The sequence below is a fragment of the Mixophyes fleayi genome, chromosome 6 (genome assembly GCF_038048845.1).
Source record: "Mixophyes fleayi isolate aMixFle1 chromosome 6, aMixFle1.hap1, whole genome shotgun sequence".
Classification (NCBI taxonomy): Eukaryota; Metazoa; Chordata; class Amphibia; order Anura; family Limnodynastidae; genus Mixophyes; species Mixophyes fleayi.
Window position 1 is genome coordinate 196,060,407 of NC_134407.1, and position 17,186 is coordinate 196,077,592.

Consider the following 17,186-nt stretch of genomic DNA (forward strand, 5'->3'; position numbering starts at 1 on the left):
AGAGCCACCTGTCTCTTTTTGACCCAGGAGGGGGGGGGGGGGGAGACATGGGCAGGCACGGGCAGGTGCTACATTGCTTTGGCATAAAGCCATATTTAAATGTACATTGGGAAAAAAACAGGAAACCTGTGACTCACATGTTTACATCCATTGGGGGTGTTGTGGGGTATGCAATGTGAAATGTGTTTTATATTCATACTGCCATTGTATTGCTATGCTGTGTTCACTTTACATTGTGATTTTGCATGCAAAAGTGATGTAGAAAATTTTACATGTGTGTGTGCATATGTGAGTTAGATGTGAGTGAGATTAGCTAGGCAGCCCCACTAGGTGTAGTTTAGGGTGCCCAGCTAATCGGGGGAGAATGTAACGCCCCCTAGTTGCGTGTTATTAAAACCCTGCAGCTCAGTGAATTCAGGAGGGGTCACCTAGAGGGTAAGCTAATAGTTTATGAAAAAGTTACATAAACAGGTTTCCATGGTGATAACCCAGCCCAGCCTGTGAGACTGAGGGAGAAGAAGGAGGGGCTGTCAGCAAGGGGGAAAAAGGGGATAGAGAGGAGACACAAGAGGAGAGATGTAGCTGGGGACCTGGGAGAGTGTGGGGTGGAAGCTCCCAGGCTCCCCCAGCATTCCCTGGAAGTCTGAGCATGGTGACTGAGCCAGGGCAAGGAATGTGTGCCCTGGATGAGGGGGAGAACTTCATGCCACTATAGAGAACCCAAGATAGAGGGGGACACTTCGCATGGAAGAGGCCCTGGAGTGAGGGCTGCTACAAGAGGCCTGGTAGCTGTAGTGTCAGATCCTGAGGCTGAGAGTACACAGAGTGACGTGTCAGAGCACAGGAGACATTATCTCTGCAGAGGAGGGATGAGCTGCAGTTGAGAGGTACACAGAGTGTGTCAGAGCTGCATGGTGGAGAGGCTGCCTGCCTATTAGCATCCATGTGAGTGCCCCTGCAGAGGAGGGTGATCTGCAGTGACGTATGTAGTGCAAGAGACATGTAAATTATGTTATTTAACATCTGGATAACATTAAGAACTGTGCAGGAGGAGTGATAAGATATTTTCAACCATATTCGTATTGCTCATTAAGAACTGTGATGGAGAGAGTAAGGAGCTGTACATATATTTCTATATTGCTGCAACCACTATGATTATCGTGCTGGAGGAAGAGGAATGTAAATAAAGAGTTGAGTTTATTATAGAGATGGTCTGGCGCCCAAAGTATTGTGACTTGCATTACACTGCACCAAAGTGACATCCCCTGTGTCCCACTAACTACAGAGAAACACCTGCATGTGCAGGGACCCCCTGATCATTTACACCCATGCCCATCAGCTAGCCAGGGCTTGAGAAGGATGTGCACTGTGTACCCACTGCACCCCACAATACACACAGTGACAGGGGGTTACATTTATAATAAGGATCAATCATTGTTAAGAAAACAATACTAACAACAAAGCTAGACAAAAATGTATTTTTATTACATCAAGAAGTCAGTTTGGAGTGGAGTGATCTATGTACAAAATATATAGAAGTAGAAAATACAATTCAAGGAATATTCAATTTATATATAGTAGCGAGGCATAGCAATCTTTGCTATTTTAACTCACATTTGCATTTCAATTATCACTTATAAGTTTTAAATATTTCAATATCCGTATAATTAGAATGCTGAGTGCCCCATTTAGCAAATCTTCTTTTTTTCCATCTTTTTCTTCTTTTGATAATGAGACTTCTAATATAAGTTACAGTAGTTGACGATTCAATCCATATGTCTATGTGTGTGTTTGTGTGTATATGTATATGTGTATATATATATATATATATATATATATATATATATATATATATGTATATGTATATGTGTATATATATATATATATATATATATATATATATATATGTATATGTGTATATATATATATATATATGTATATGTGTATATATATATATATATATATATATATATATATATATATATATATATTTATTTATTTAAACTGATGAGAGATTTGTTATGGGCACTTAGTAGCTGGGAACTCTGATGCTTGGAATAAATTTAGTGCCCTCATTGGATAATTATCTGCAGGTTTATGAGTGACACACCTTGATTTATTATGTACTTACTGCTATTTTCATGTGACTGTGCTATGTTCCTTCCTTTTTTGGCCTGTTGCAGAAAGTATTTTACATCCTCATTAAATATATTTGTGCTCCAGAGTGATTTGTAGTCTGTTGGGAATGAAAGAAATGGAAAGGAAAAAAATATAGGTAATCATGTAGAAAAAGGATATGGGTCTTACTATGAGGTCATAATTATTGTTTGCTATTGAGTTGCAACTCAGTTACGTTCTAGAATAGATTTTTCAGATATTATTTTTGATATGACATTATATGTGATAGTGATGCAGCACTTTAATATTAAATGCTGAAGTAATTGCAGAGAATACTTAGATGTGCAAATTATGTCCCCCACACCTTAAAGGAGACCTGTCACCTCTGAAGTTATTTTGTTTACTTTAGTACATAAAACCATCTACTGATTAATGCACATATGGAAACGAGGCTTAGAACGTCAATATAGTATTAACGTGAACACTTCCAGTTTTATGACATCACTGCATATACTGAAATGAGGGACATATGTGGACATTTCTGGATGTATGAGACAGACTTTCTTAAAGATTTCTTTAAAGATATTTAACCTATACTATCATCCATGTTAACACAATGGGGAGCCTCATTTATGTTTTTCATTTTTATATATATAATATATATGTGTGTGTTCAAATATTTGACCATTTAATAATGGCATAATAAGGGCAACTATCATCATCATCATCAGCAGCTATTTATATAGCGCCACTAGATCCGCAGCGCTGTACAGAGAACTCACTCACATCAGTCCCTGCCCCATTGGAGCTTATACTCTAAATTCCCTAACACACACACACACACACACAGACAGACACACAGACTAGGGTCAATTTGATAGCAGCCAATTAACCTACCAGTATGTTTTTGGAATGTGGGAGGAAACCGGAGCACCCGGAGGTAACCCACGCAAAAACGGGGAGAACATACAAACTCCACACAGATAATGCCATGGTCAGGAATCGAACTCATGACCCCAGTGCTGTGAGGCAGAAGTGCTAACCACTAAGCCACCGTGCTCGTTGTTATATATACTTTTGATGGTTAACACATGCTTTAATAATACCGATTTGAGGATTGTTTTGTCATGTAAGTTTTTTGTTTTTAGAGAATGATATGATTTTGTTATTCCTGGAAAAGAGATCATGTGACTCTAAGTCACAAGATCGGTTGGAATACTATAAAATCCCTTCATTTCACCTATCCAGTTCTTTCCTTGAAAAAGACTCCACAGGTAGGGTCGAAACGCGTTGGGGGCACTGGCTAAGTGAAATAGAAGGTACCACCAGGACCTACTGAATTAGTGGGATATATCCACATTAATGCATTATGAATGTCAATTAATGTATTGTTTATTTGTTAATGTTATTTAGTAGTATTAGCCTTACCCACTGCAACCAATCTATTATCTTTTGTAACACTTTATATGATCAACCAATCTATTATCACTGCATCTCTATCTTTTGCCCTCATTTTCCTGTCTGTGGATAGGATCTGTGTCAATTATCTTGTTAAGTAGCGCTCTCTTCTCCACCTTTATGTGAAATCCTATGTAATCTATTAAATTATACTAATAAATTGATCTATAAACATGAAGTGTCTGTGCATGAAAGGGGGAAGGGTCATGGGTCAATCCTTTCATTGATCTATAAATCCATTAATCTGATTGCTGAGCTAATCAGTGTAACATGTATAGGTAGGGTTGGGGTGTATGTGTTTGCCTACGCTTTTGTTGTGCTTGATTGGATGCAAGCATCCTCACTTCATTATATTTTGTGTACCCAACAAATCCTCCTCTCAGCCCCCACCTTCTTGTTTTCTAACAAAGCTCTATATGCAGAGAAGCCAAGTGGGATAACTCAGCATGTCTCGCTGAATATTGCCCCTGTCCGCTTGGTTCCGTGAATGCTGGACAGCTCTTAAGTTCTTGCTCATTTGAACAAATAGAGGAGCGCGCCTATGACGAGGAAACTCGAGGCAGTTGTCTAGGGCAGCAGGATTTGGAGGGCAGCAATGTGAGGGATATTACCGGTAATCACATTTTAAAATTTCTTGATTGAAAATTGGAATTCTTGATTGAAATCTCGATTGTAGATCTAAAAATGCTTAGCAAGGACAATATTTGGCTTTTAACCCTTTCCCACTCTACAATGTATGATTTACATCGGGGGTTGCCTGATGCTTAGGAGGCCGCTGACTTAAATCATATATCACATAGCACTTGATCCCTTTCCATTGCAAGCCAGAACTTTAGTGAGCAGTGAGGTGCTATGTAGGGATTCTCTCATAGAGATCACAAAGGGTATTGCATAATGATGCCCCTTTGCCAGGCAGGAAACGTTGGTGATGTCATCACTGGTGTTTCCTACGTGAAAGAGATCTATGTGCATATTTATAAATGGGCACCTTTTTTGTTTTATTGTCCGTTATTGTGATGGTAAGAAATCACTTATCACTGCAATTTGCCAAAATGTAGCTGAGGCACATGAGCGATACTCATGCATACACAGTGGAACTGAAAACGCTCAGATTTGGGCTTTAATTTATCCTACTGTGGTAAAAAAAAAAAAAGTAAAAACAACCAATAGATTAAATTTAATAAAAAATATAAAAATCATCATTTATTGATTCTAATCTGCGATACTTGTTAATTCCCATGCAAGAATCTTAGCAAACAGCGCAGTGGTATCGCCAGCACTAATCCTTTCATGTATATGGTGAACCGAAAAAACACCCTTTCTCAGGTGAAGCCATTTTTTGACCCTTGATAAATCAACCGCTTAGTAATCTCCAGGTTATCCCTTCCACAGTGCCCCGTGTGGTAAAGTTTGCGTGTTATATGCTCTATCATATAAAATTAGATGTCTTTGACATAAACCATAGAAATCAGAATGTTAATGTATATAAACAAATTACACTATCACAAGATTCAACATGTCTGACACTATGCAAAACTACTGTTGGCCTCACTAAAAATTAGTGACTTCTGTCGGCAATCATTTTAGGCTCTGAATGGCACCACAGTGTGCATCCCACTAGGATCACTGATAGAAAGACGTTTTGAAAGCCGTATCCCAATGTGTTCAGTTCTTAAGTCTTTCTGAAATATTATATATTTTAATTGGTTTTCACTGGATTATCGTTCCAATCACACGACCAGCAGTGTAGGCAGATCTCCACAGAGTTTACAGAGTCACAATCTTTTCAGCAGATGGTTATGACAGATGAAGAGCACAGATCTGAAGGCAAATCTTGTAAAACGTGTATAGTGTGTACACGTGAATCAGCTGCTGATCGGGACTTTCAGTCCTTGGTAAAATCATTATTGACCGCATCGGGAGAAATTTTCAGTAGTCTGTACCCATCCTAATGTTATATGAAAGAGCTACTACTATTTCAAAACAAATACATGAGCGAAATTTTCATAAGTGTTCTGCAAAATGTTCACCTCGTTTCGCTTTTGGCTGGCGAAATGTTGCACATTTCACCAGCTGACTTAGCCATAAGTGTTCACAACCTCCAACACAGCAGATTCAATACCAGTTTTCACTAAATTACACAAAACATGGATTTCTAAATAGTGTGCGTAATGGCATTCCACGGAATAGTGAAGCAAAAGTGAACTCAATATATCACCCAAACTGCGCTCCTTTGGGAATCGGTCAGTTCAGTTGCTAAATTTTGGTTTTGCGTGAAAATTCATAGCAATGTTCTCAACACTCTGCCATTTCTGCTTTTGCCGGATCCACCAAATCCCATCCTTAAGTTATAAGAGGACATTTATCTACAGATCATATTTACATGGAAACAACATTCAGTCTATAGTCTTTTATATTAGGCAGTAACGTAGACTTCTAGTAGCCCTCCGACACTATGCATCCTGTAGAAGACGGACAGTGGGAGCCCAAAGTTGAGGATGGAAAACCAAGATGAAGATCCATAGAATTCACGTTCTAGACCATTTGTGTACTGTGGGTGATCTCCAAATGCTGACATGACCCAGAACTGTAAGAGGAAAAACAACCATGTAAAGTAATTCTGTACAACAGAAGTTGTCATGATGTCATGGGCATTTTGTTTGGGTTTGTTATGCTCTGAAGGTCACTGGGGACCCGTGAGTATGTATTTCCAACAGAGAAAATATTAGTCTAATAAATAGGCATTATTTTGATCTACCTGGATCTGACAAGTTAAGGTGGTGCCACACGGGCCAATCCTACCTCTTGGCTCAAGTGGCAACAGCACAAGTATGTGACTAAATTGGATAAGATTGTGCTGCATGATCAAAGTGCCATACCACCACTTCTACTACTGTCTTCATTGTAAAACTATCAAATTCCGTTCACTTACATTCCTATTATATTTTTCATACTGCCCCCTCTAAATTTACACTTCGACCACTTTGGGCCTGATTCATTAAGGAATGTTAAGCAAAAAATTGAGTACGTTTTCTTACTCACATTTTCTGGTCAAAATCATGTTGCAATGCAAGGGATGCAAATTAGTTTATTATTTTGCACATATGGAAAATACTGTATTTTTTCATGTAGCACACAAATACTTGATAGCTTATTTGTAAACTGAAATTTAAAGTTGATCTAGTACGTGCACTATCCCAACAATAAATCTGCCATAATATTTTAAATTTACCCCCCCTCCAATGCAACATGGTTTTGCCTTACTAACTTTTGTTTAACTTTCCTTAATGAATCAGGCCCTTTGTGTGTATAGAGTAATATATATATTTCACTTACAAATTCAAGGTTGAATTGCATGTAACAAAAATGTGATGATCTGATCACTGTTTAACCTTTCATAAGGATATCAAAGAGGCTGTGATGGTTTAAAAAAACATTTATGTGAAGAGTGTATGAGTAAGGACAGACAATGAAAATAATTGGTAGTTGCTCTTTAATTATTAGTTAAAATCTTCCAAGTAGATTCTCCTTTGCTAATATGAGGGTAACAATCTCTAAATAACAGAACTCGTCTACTCATAGATAATGTAAATATACTGTAAATATCTGTCATGGTATGGTGACTTTGCATACATATAATGTATGTTTTGTGTTATTTAATACTTTTTAAAATGTATAAAAATTCTTATTAATATTATATTAGTAGCAACCTCTTCTGCGCCATATTTGAGATGAGGACACAAGTCCATCAAGTTAAACATTTTATAACTTCTAGCTCCATTAAACTAAATGCAAAACAACTACCTCACTTTTTCCTGCTGACCCAAGGTTTCTTAAATTTACATAATGTTGGAGATCAGGCAATTTTCTGGGTTACTTTCATGTGCCATGATATCTGAAGCTTTCTACGGCTAGTGTCAGATTTGAGAGCACGGTGACATTTTTATTTGTAGCTTTACAGAAACCAAAAGTTCAAAATATATAATAAAACCCTGTTCCATTACTATTGTCCACATTTGTAACATTATCTATAACATAGTACATAGTTCTTGATGGTTTACTATGGCTCAGAAGGACATTCACCACATACATGATTCTTGATTTGATTTGTTGTCTGCAGCACAGTGACCTAAACAGATAGAAGAGAAATGGACTCACCATTATATTGCAGAACACTAGGAAAAGTGCAATCTCCTTCACCAGTCTGCGGCTGACACTGAGGCGTCCAACGCTTTGCAAATAGGCCAAAGACACTCTGCGAATCTCCTGCATGGACATTCTATGAGGAGCCTCCCCCTGTTCCTCTTTGCTCTCCTTATGTGCTGTGGGGTAGATATGACCCTTGTGCTCTTTTCTCATGCCCTCTATTATGAAAATATTTTGAAACATATGCTGCAAGATCATGAGGACCGAGTATGACAGGTTTAAAGTGTTCATCAATTTCCATGAACCTCTGGCTACGATGGCAACTATGGAATAATAGGAGATAGAAAATTGACCAAGGGCAGCTCCCAACAAGAGGATGATCTCAAGACTACGGGTGTAGTTTTTAGGTTGGCTCCTCTGACTTAGGTATTTGTGGTCATGATTTTCCAAGCTGAGTTTTCTCTTTGATGTCCTCTTATGATGGTTGGGTTCTATATGTTCCTTTTTCTCTTCTTTTACCGGCTCCTGCATTGCAAAATTGTCATTGTACTTTCCATCCTCTATCGGACCTTCACTATCCTGACAACTTTCCTTTTGTACCTCTCTATGCTCCCCAATTTCCTCTTGGTCCTGCCAGTTATCCTCTTCTCCCCTTGTCTCTCTGTGTTCCCCTGTATCTCCTTCCCCCTGTCCATGTGTTTTACATCCCTCCACATTCCTATGCCTACACTCTTTTTTAACTTCTTGCCTATTTTCTCTACCCTTCTCCCCACTGCCTTCGCTATGCTCACTGTCATGTTCCGTGACTTCCAGCCAGTGCTTCTCCCTAAAAGTTTGTGCAATTATTCCTATGAAGCAGGAGATGACCATGATAGGCAGTAGAGTGTCACTGAACCCATAATATAGAATAAGAGCAGAGGTGGCTGCTGTTCCTGCAGAGGCTTCTACCTGATACTTTATAAAGATGCAAATTCCTACTATCAAAGCAGCGGCACCTAGAATTGGACCATAAAGAACCCCTTGCAGACGAAAGCTAGGGTGGGAAATGCCAGAGTGAAGAACGTCTTTCCTGCCGACGTTCCTCCACATTATAAAAAGCATAGAAGCACAGATAAGACTGTATTCCAAGTTGAATGGGTATATGGTCACATATCCTCGCTGAAAAGTCCCACACATTGAGAATGCTGGGCACATGCAATCACTTCTGTCATCTACAGGGGAGACAGAGGATCAGCTGTAGTAGTGCACGATGAACAGCTTCAGAAAAAAAAATAACAAAAGATATTTTTTTTACATTTTGATGTATTGTTGGGATCTTTGGGACAATGTCACTTACCTGATGTACTGTTTGTTTTTGAGCTCTCCAACTCTTGGTGCACGGAGTCATTTATAACAGCCAGGAGCCAAAGTAATAGGTTGGTGGACAGTGTCAGCATAATGCCACATCTGAAAATTAAATTTTGAGATGAGTGGTTGCATAGTACATAGCAAAAAGGAAATTTACTTAACTCCTTCGCCACTGAAGCTTTTTCTCACCACTGTGCTGAGCCTATTTTGGCACTTTTTGTCCTGGTCACATTACAACATCAATATCAGTAGTTTGTTTATGCTGTATCTACACACATTATTCGTTGTTTTTTGCAGAATTTTAAGGAAACACCATTAGTTTGCTTACACCTCCTAACACAGCAAAGAAAATATTTAACTGAAATTGTAAGAAAGTGAACTAAAAACAAGTATATGTATATTTGTTTATGAAAGTCACCAATAAATACATTGTGGTTCTTGCTTTTGGCATCAATCCATCTTTCCAAAATGGCAAAAAGCAGGATTCTACAAATAGGTTTGCATAATAAAATCGGCACTAGAAAATGATGATGCATATTTTTTTTGCTAGTTTGCACTGTCTTGAATTGAATACATACATGCATAGGAATAATATTGATAGTTCATTAAGAATAGACAAGCAAACACAACAAATAAGGATACCCCTTAGTTTATTGAATCCAGGATGGGGGAGATCTATGCATTATAAGGCCCCAGGGGAGCGCTGGCAAATTTTGGCCCAGGCGGCAAGATTATTAGGAATATTTTAAAGGAAAATATGCAGGTGGCCCAGTGACCCAGCCCAAGTTAGCCCACTATGGGACCGGCCCGGGGGCAGATGTCCCCCAGCCCCCCAGCCCAGCCTGCCTCTGATAACCTCCATCTCTGGACTTCTTAATGCTTTCTGTAGTGTAGGGTGTTATTGTCTGGTGATACCCAAAGAATAATTACTTAATAAGAGGCACTATCCTCTTTCAAATGAGAGGTCACTATAGTTTCTTGTAGTTAGCATGAAAGATCTGGGCATAGCAAATCCCCTCCCCTATCTTGGGCTCCTTAATCGTTTTATAGTGTATAGTGTTATTGTCTGGTGATTACATGTAATCATAAAACAATAACTACTGGTTGGCCACATCCTTTGAAAGTGGGTAATCATGTTTTTTTTTTTACACCATGATGGGTAAGATCCGTGCCCACCTACCCAATCACCAGACTTCTTAATTTTTCTGTAGTTTAGGTTTTACTGTCTGGCACATTATCACCAGACAATAACTTCTCAGGAGTCAAATCATTTGAAAGAGTGAACTCCTCTCTGTAGGTGCCAGGATGGAGGAAATTGGGCACTCTCAGTGCCCTTCCCCAATTCACTGTACTACAGATTTTTTCAAATGAAATGTGTGTAAGTAACAAATGCTCTTTAATCTTTTATAAAAAGCAGGAGACCACCTCTTTCATTTTGTTTTTAAGATACAGAGGTGGTTGCTGTGGATACTGTATTTATCATGGATTATTACTCTACTTGCCAGAAGAAACTGACACCTACAGAAAGGCAGTGTAGAGTGTGGAATACACCGGCTACATGTTTCACTCAGCTCTTCGTTTCAATTTTAAAATGGGTGATAATATGTATTTAGACTGTGGGTGGAGAATGGATGTGCAGACTTTGTAGTGTCTTATTGAGGAAATCTATGATCAGTCAGGTCACCAGTACAGCTGCTTCTCGATAGTTGCTGTTGGAAGACTAAAGGCAGGTGCTTTAAGACCATAAGAAGATAAAATGTTTAATAGGACATTAGGACTATTTATAGCACTTTTGGATTCGTTGGGCACAGAAGGCTGGGCAGGCAAACTGTTGGTGCCTTTTACTTCCACAGATTAGCCAACCGCCTCGCTGTCAGGGTGGTCGGAATGTAGTGAAAGGAAACTAAGGACTAAAGACCATTCTATTGACAAGTGGATGAGTGCTCCATGGGAGAGTGTGTGTGTGTGTGTGTGTGTGTGTGTGTGTGTGTGTGTGTATGCGTGGGGGAAGGGGGGGTGTCCTCTTTCTTTAATATGTATCTGTTTACATCCACGTATGCTACAACTTTGTTTTCCCCCAAAATTAATTGACAATAAACACGTACTTTGCAAGTTGAGTAACAACAATGCAGCTTTTGAGATTTCCATTCAAAATAGTTATATTAGGGAAGATCTCCCCCCCCTCTCTCAACTGGTTATCTCGAAAAAACTCCACTCTGCTAGATGCAGTACTGGAAACTTCTCCAGGGCTAAAATACCAGAGAAGTTTGAATGAATACACCACTCAGTGCACTATTGGATGACCACACCAGCCGTCCAATCAGCTTTATCAAGATCATGTGCTGAGCGTAGTATTAGCTAAATTTCTCCAATGTGTCATTGAACAGTGATCAATCAAGAGGTTTTCCCTGTGGTTCTCCATATTTGGATTTTGGGATTTCAAATAAAGAATAAAAATTTAGGGTGGACATCTTCTTTAACAAAATGCTTCAAGCTATTACTTTTGCCTCACAACAATTAACGCTCTTTGTACACTAGAAAGTGCTATAGACCTATACATACAGTGGCATTATTAAAGACACATTTCCCCACAACTCTCCAAGCACATTTCATTATGCATCTGCTAATAAAACATCAGTTGTTTTCCCTATTCCATGCTCCAGACGAAAAATAAAATGCCTCCTTCCTTAGCTCTTTTCTCCATCAGATCACGATAAAATAAAATTGGTTTCAGCTTTCTGCTGTACAGAGCTCTTACACTGATCGATTTAAGAATAAAACATAACTCAGCACCAAACTTCACTATCATTTCACAGTTTAGACAATGATAGGAAATAAACAGTCATCAGCAAGACCTAACACACTACTTTCATGTCCCTCGCATCACATTCCCAGTTCTCATATACCAACACCACATGCTTAAAGCCAATGTCTATCTCTCATCTTATCAAACTTTGCCCTAATCTAACTTATACCAAAAGCATCTCATGTGCAATGTCTGCTGCCCACTGTGATCTATTGCACCAGTCATGGCTCACTATATTTAATTACAAATACTACCCCTAATCTGCGTCTTCTTTCCTACCCCTTCCAACTCTATACACCATATTTCTTGCCTACCTGCTTAGATTATGCTGGACCTGGATACAATCCCTGCAGGAAAGCCACAGAAGACATGTCTGTAAGAGAAACACACCCTAAGTCACACTCACCCATACTAAAACTGGCATGTACTTGTCTGTATAGTGTGTGTAGTCAGACTCCTATATCACTGTTATCTGCACGTTATCTATTTTTTACCTCTGCTATCTGCATGTGATTATCATGTATTTATTATTTGCAGAGTATCACAGAGAGCATATCTATACTATAACTGAAGAGATCATCTTCTACTGTACCTAGGGTGATCCAGATTATGTTCAGCCTCTGCTATAAGCTGGGTACACACTACTGTGATTTTTATCGGACCAATCAAACGACCGAGCCGATATCGCATTAGTGTGTAAACTGCATTGAGGAATGATTATCATTCCAAAGCACTTCGCATCGTTTCATTTGCATTTTAAACCGGAATAAAAATGGCGTTCAATGATTGAACGATATCGTTCCAATTCTGCAGTGTGTATGAACTCAGGACCAGCAGTGTCCATAGATCTCTATGGAATGTTCATCGAGTGTGCAGAGTCACAATTTTTTTTTAGCAGATGATTATGACAGATGAAGAGCACAGATCTGAAGGTAAATCATGTAAAGCGTGTATAGTGTGTACAATGAATCGGCATTTCAATCGTAAAAAAATCTTTAAGAATTTCACATCTGGAGAAATTTTGTACAGTGTGTACCCAGCCATAGAGAGGAGCGAGATTACAGGGAAATTTTGTGCATATTGAATTATGCAGTAGAACGTGCCGTCTCACAGAGATGTAAAGTTCCGGTGATACAATCTTCGAATCCTGGTTTTGTTTTGCCATACCGTGAATTGTCACTCTGCAGTGTACTTTAAATTAGCATTTTAGGGAAGTTATAGTCCATGAATAGAGCTGGGTTGATGACTTTTATTCATTGGGGTGGGACTGGGAACAATTGAGACCAAATTTAATCAGAGAAACATATGGGGGGTATATTTACTAAACTGCGGGTTTGAAAAAGTGGAGATGTTGCCTATAGCAGCCAATCAGATTCTAGTTATCTGTGTTCACGTTTCGGTGTCAAATTTAATATGTTCAGTATATCAAAATCAAAATGTTATAGTATGTTAACTCTGCTGGTCCTCATATACTATTCGGTGTGACGTATCTCCAGAAAATCCATGGAGACACCACGCGCCAATGTTATGACTGGAATCTTCATTCATTTTTCCTTGCACCTCTATGGGGTGGAGATTCCTACTGTAATTGCCGACAATGTGGTGAACAGCCGGTCATCGCGGTGATGTCCGCACCCTACTTCGCCGGCAATTTGAATCTCCCCCTAACTGCATAATTAGACTAACGGGAAGGGAAATAAGTCTTTTCAGTTAAAGATTTAATGTGGAAAAAAATAAGACTGTCTTGAGAAAACTGACTGTATAGGAGCTTCCCCTATTCACCAATTGTTATGCATTAGGCCATACCAAGTAGATTTCTCCCTTTTCTCTTTGCAGAGTAAAGAAAGAATTGGTACAATACCGCCCTGGCACAACGGTAGATCTCAGTACAGGGGAGATCAGAGGAGAACAGAGAACACCCAAGCAGAAGTCAACATTCAGTGTATAACACAGGGAAGAAAAAGAAAATATCTGATATTAAAAAAATATTGACATTTTTATATTAAAACTACAGGTTATATGTTTATAACCGTGCATGTTTTTTGTTTTAAAAATTTTGGTGATGGGTCACTTTTAAAAAACCATTGACAAAGTACATACTTTTAAGCAATATAAATGTACCTAAATTTTAACAAAATACACATAAATAAGAGAGACAGCTGATTAGGGTGTTTTCATTGGGCATTAAATAATTGAAAAACACATGGACAGAATTATGGTAAAGTGCTTTATTTTTACAATTTATGTCTAACATCCCCTTAAGAATCTAAATATGATAAAAATATGTTTGTATGAATGTGTTACCAGAAGATGTATCATAATATCATATGATGCTGTCTGACATTCAAATGGGTTCCTGACAAGTAGAAGAAAACATATCTATTAATTGTTTAACCAACATATAATATAATTACATACATATAATATGTTACCTGTGTGCTTATAAAGACGATTTCCATGACAGAGAAGACGATCTCCATGTGCAACTTACAGGCCAATAGAGTCACGTCATAGCCAATTTTGAAGACAGCGAGTAGGAGGCTGCAGATTCCGAAGAGGGCAAGAGATGCTGCAAAGAGAAGGTGCGATACTTCAGTTTTGTATTTTTCAACACTTTTTTAAGTTTTGTTTCGTCGGCGAGGAGTGAGGGCGGGTGGAAAGATCTGTGCTGATGATGATGATTTGAAATGTTTTTATTAAAAGGTAAAGTAAACAATAGTTAAAAAATGGAGTCTCCCCTCCCCCAAAAAATGTGCACTCATACTGTAAGCTGGTAGTGGCAAATTACAGGGGAAAAAGCTGTTACCAGCACTTCTATACCCGGCTGGGCTGGTTATACTATAGCAGGGAAACCCAAAGCATGGGGTCCTCCTGTCATAAAGTCACTCAGTCCTAGTTTGATCAGCACAGAGCTGAATTTCCTAGGGCAGGCCTGGCCAACCTGTGGCTCTTTAGGTATTGTGAAACTACAACCCCCAGAATGCTCTGCCAGTTGATAGCCAGGCGATTGCTGGCAGGGTATGATGGGACTTGTAGTTTCACAACATCTGGGGCGATACAGATTGGCCAGGCCTGCCCTAGGGGACTCAGGGAAAATCAGCCCCATGAGAATGCTGCAGGAGAATGCTGCAGGAGCATGCTACAAGAGAATGCTACAGGAGAATGCTACAGGAGAATGCTGCAGGAGAATGCTACAGGAGAATGCTAGAAGAGAATGCTGCAGGAGAATGCTACAGGAGAATGCTAGAAGAGAATGCTGCAGGAGAATGCTACAGGAGAATGCTGCCGGAGAATGCTACAGGAGAATGCTAGAAGAGAATGCTGCAGGAGAATGCTGCAGGAGAATGCTACAGGAGAATGCTGCAAGAGAATGCTGCAGGAGAATGCTACAGGAGAATGCTGCCGGAGAATGCTACAGGAGAATGCTAGAAGAGAATGCTGCAGGAGAATGCTGCAGGAGAATGCTACAGGAGAATGCTAGAAGAGAATGCTGCAGGAGAATGCTACAGGAGAATGCTGCCGGAGAATGCTGCAGGGGAGGAGGTGGGCTGAGGTTACTTGGCTGGGGAATTAGCGGTACTTTTAAAGGTTAGAGGGCACCAACATTTGGCCTCTGAAGTGTATCAGATTGCCCATCACTGAATTAGTGTATACATTTGTGAATGTAACAAAATTGCTTTTACATGCTGCAATCATGGCTATTAGAAATATAGTTTCACATAAATATACAAGATTATATTTAAGCAAATATGAGGGAGTCAGAGATACGTAAGTCACAGCCCCAATCATATTATCCATTGTAACTGACCTCTTAGCCATAGTGCGCCAGCATGGTGATCCTGAAGCACTGCCACGCACGGTTTCTTGCGTGTCCCCAGCATATAGTAGAGTGCCCATACTGAACTGCACACCATAAGGATTGAAAGGAAGATATGAGAGTTCTGAGTGGGCATTGAACTGAGGATTACACTGCTGATTACGGCAGCACCCAGGAACACCACATTCATAGCCATGAGCCCTGAGAGTAGCCGTCCAGAACCTCGCGCTCTTTGGTGATGAATTAGTGTAGAAGTGCAGTGTCGGTGGAGCCATGAATATTCATACCTTATACTGAGACCCTCATTGGCAACAGACAGGCTCGGCTCTTTAGATCCCATACCTAAAACAAGATTAAATATAAATCATATTTTAGTAAACCAATGCCTCCAAATCATATAGTAGACAGTATTTAAATGTATTATTTAAGGACTTGTTGCTACATCTAAGAATGTCACCAGCAGAGTAGTCAAGGCACACTACACCCCTATCATGTCACGTTCCATAAACATAGTCAATATACATTGTTAAATTAAAAGAATAAAATATATATATATATATATATATATATATATATACATTTCAATATTAGCCAGTTGATTAGACTAGCCATTGGGAATTCAAGATTATATACTTAATTTAATACTTTCTATCAGAAAATAACCCCACTTGTGATTACACCTTGTTCTGAAATGAGTTTTTCAGTTCAATTCCCGACCATGGCCTTATCTGTGTGGAGTTTGTATGTTCTCTCCGTGCGTTTCCTCCGGGTGCTCCGGTTTCCTCCCAAACTCCAAAAATATACTTGTAGGTTAATTGGCTGCTAACAAATTGACCTTAGTCTCTGTCTGTGTGTGTGTGTGTGTGTATTTAGACTGTAAGCTCCAGTGGGGCAGGGACTGATGTGAGTTCTCTGTACAGCGCTGCAGAGTTAGTGGTGCTATATAAATAGCGGATGATGATGATGATGATGAACTAGTAGGTGATGAGAAACAGTTTTGATTTGCATCTGATACAATTTGAACTGTATCCTCATTCCTCACTCCATTAAATGCTTTGCTGTGCTGTGTTTTGTATTAAAAACTGTGATTGAAGACTACGATTTGGTGAAGTCCCTCTGATACACCTTAAATCATCTTATTACTGAGTGGAGTAATGTAGAAGGTCTCCTTTAAATAATTGTAGAATTTGCAGCTAAACTGATGCAGTATCAATAAAATGGACAACAGATTATTACTCACTGTAATAAAAAGTAGATCACAAAACTGAAATTTACCATTTAAATAAAATAACTATATATCAATATGTAAACTATATTGTTTTTTTAATGAGCATAACAAGCCATAAAGCTTTGTATTATTTCATTCACATCTATTCCATTTCAAAGGAAAAATATTTAACATGGAAGACACTGTATTTTAAGCTAGATTTAATAGATAGCTCTATATTTGCTTGGATTCACAAAGTTGACATGATTTTAGCCTCAACATTACTA

The 17,186-nt window shown here is 39.0% G+C and overlaps 1 protein-coding gene across 1 annotated transcript; it reads right to left on the reverse strand.

Annotated features, from left to right (window-relative positions):
* Nucleotides 1-5,992: 5,992 nt before the first annotated feature.
* Nucleotides 5,993-16,032, reverse strand: OTOP3 (otopetrin 3). Its single transcript, XM_075178365.1, has 6 exons — nucleotides 15,684-16,032; nucleotides 14,308-14,444; nucleotides 12,190-12,248; nucleotides 9,059-9,168; nucleotides 7,735-8,933; nucleotides 5,993-6,163 (listed from the first exon to the last, which is right to left on the reverse strand). Exons 1-6 carry the CDS (start codon nucleotides 16,030-16,032, stop codon nucleotides 5,993-5,995), a joined length of 2,025 nt encoding a protein of 674 aa, XP_075034466.1.
* Between the last annotated feature and the right edge of the window lie 1,154 nt (nucleotides 16,033-17,186).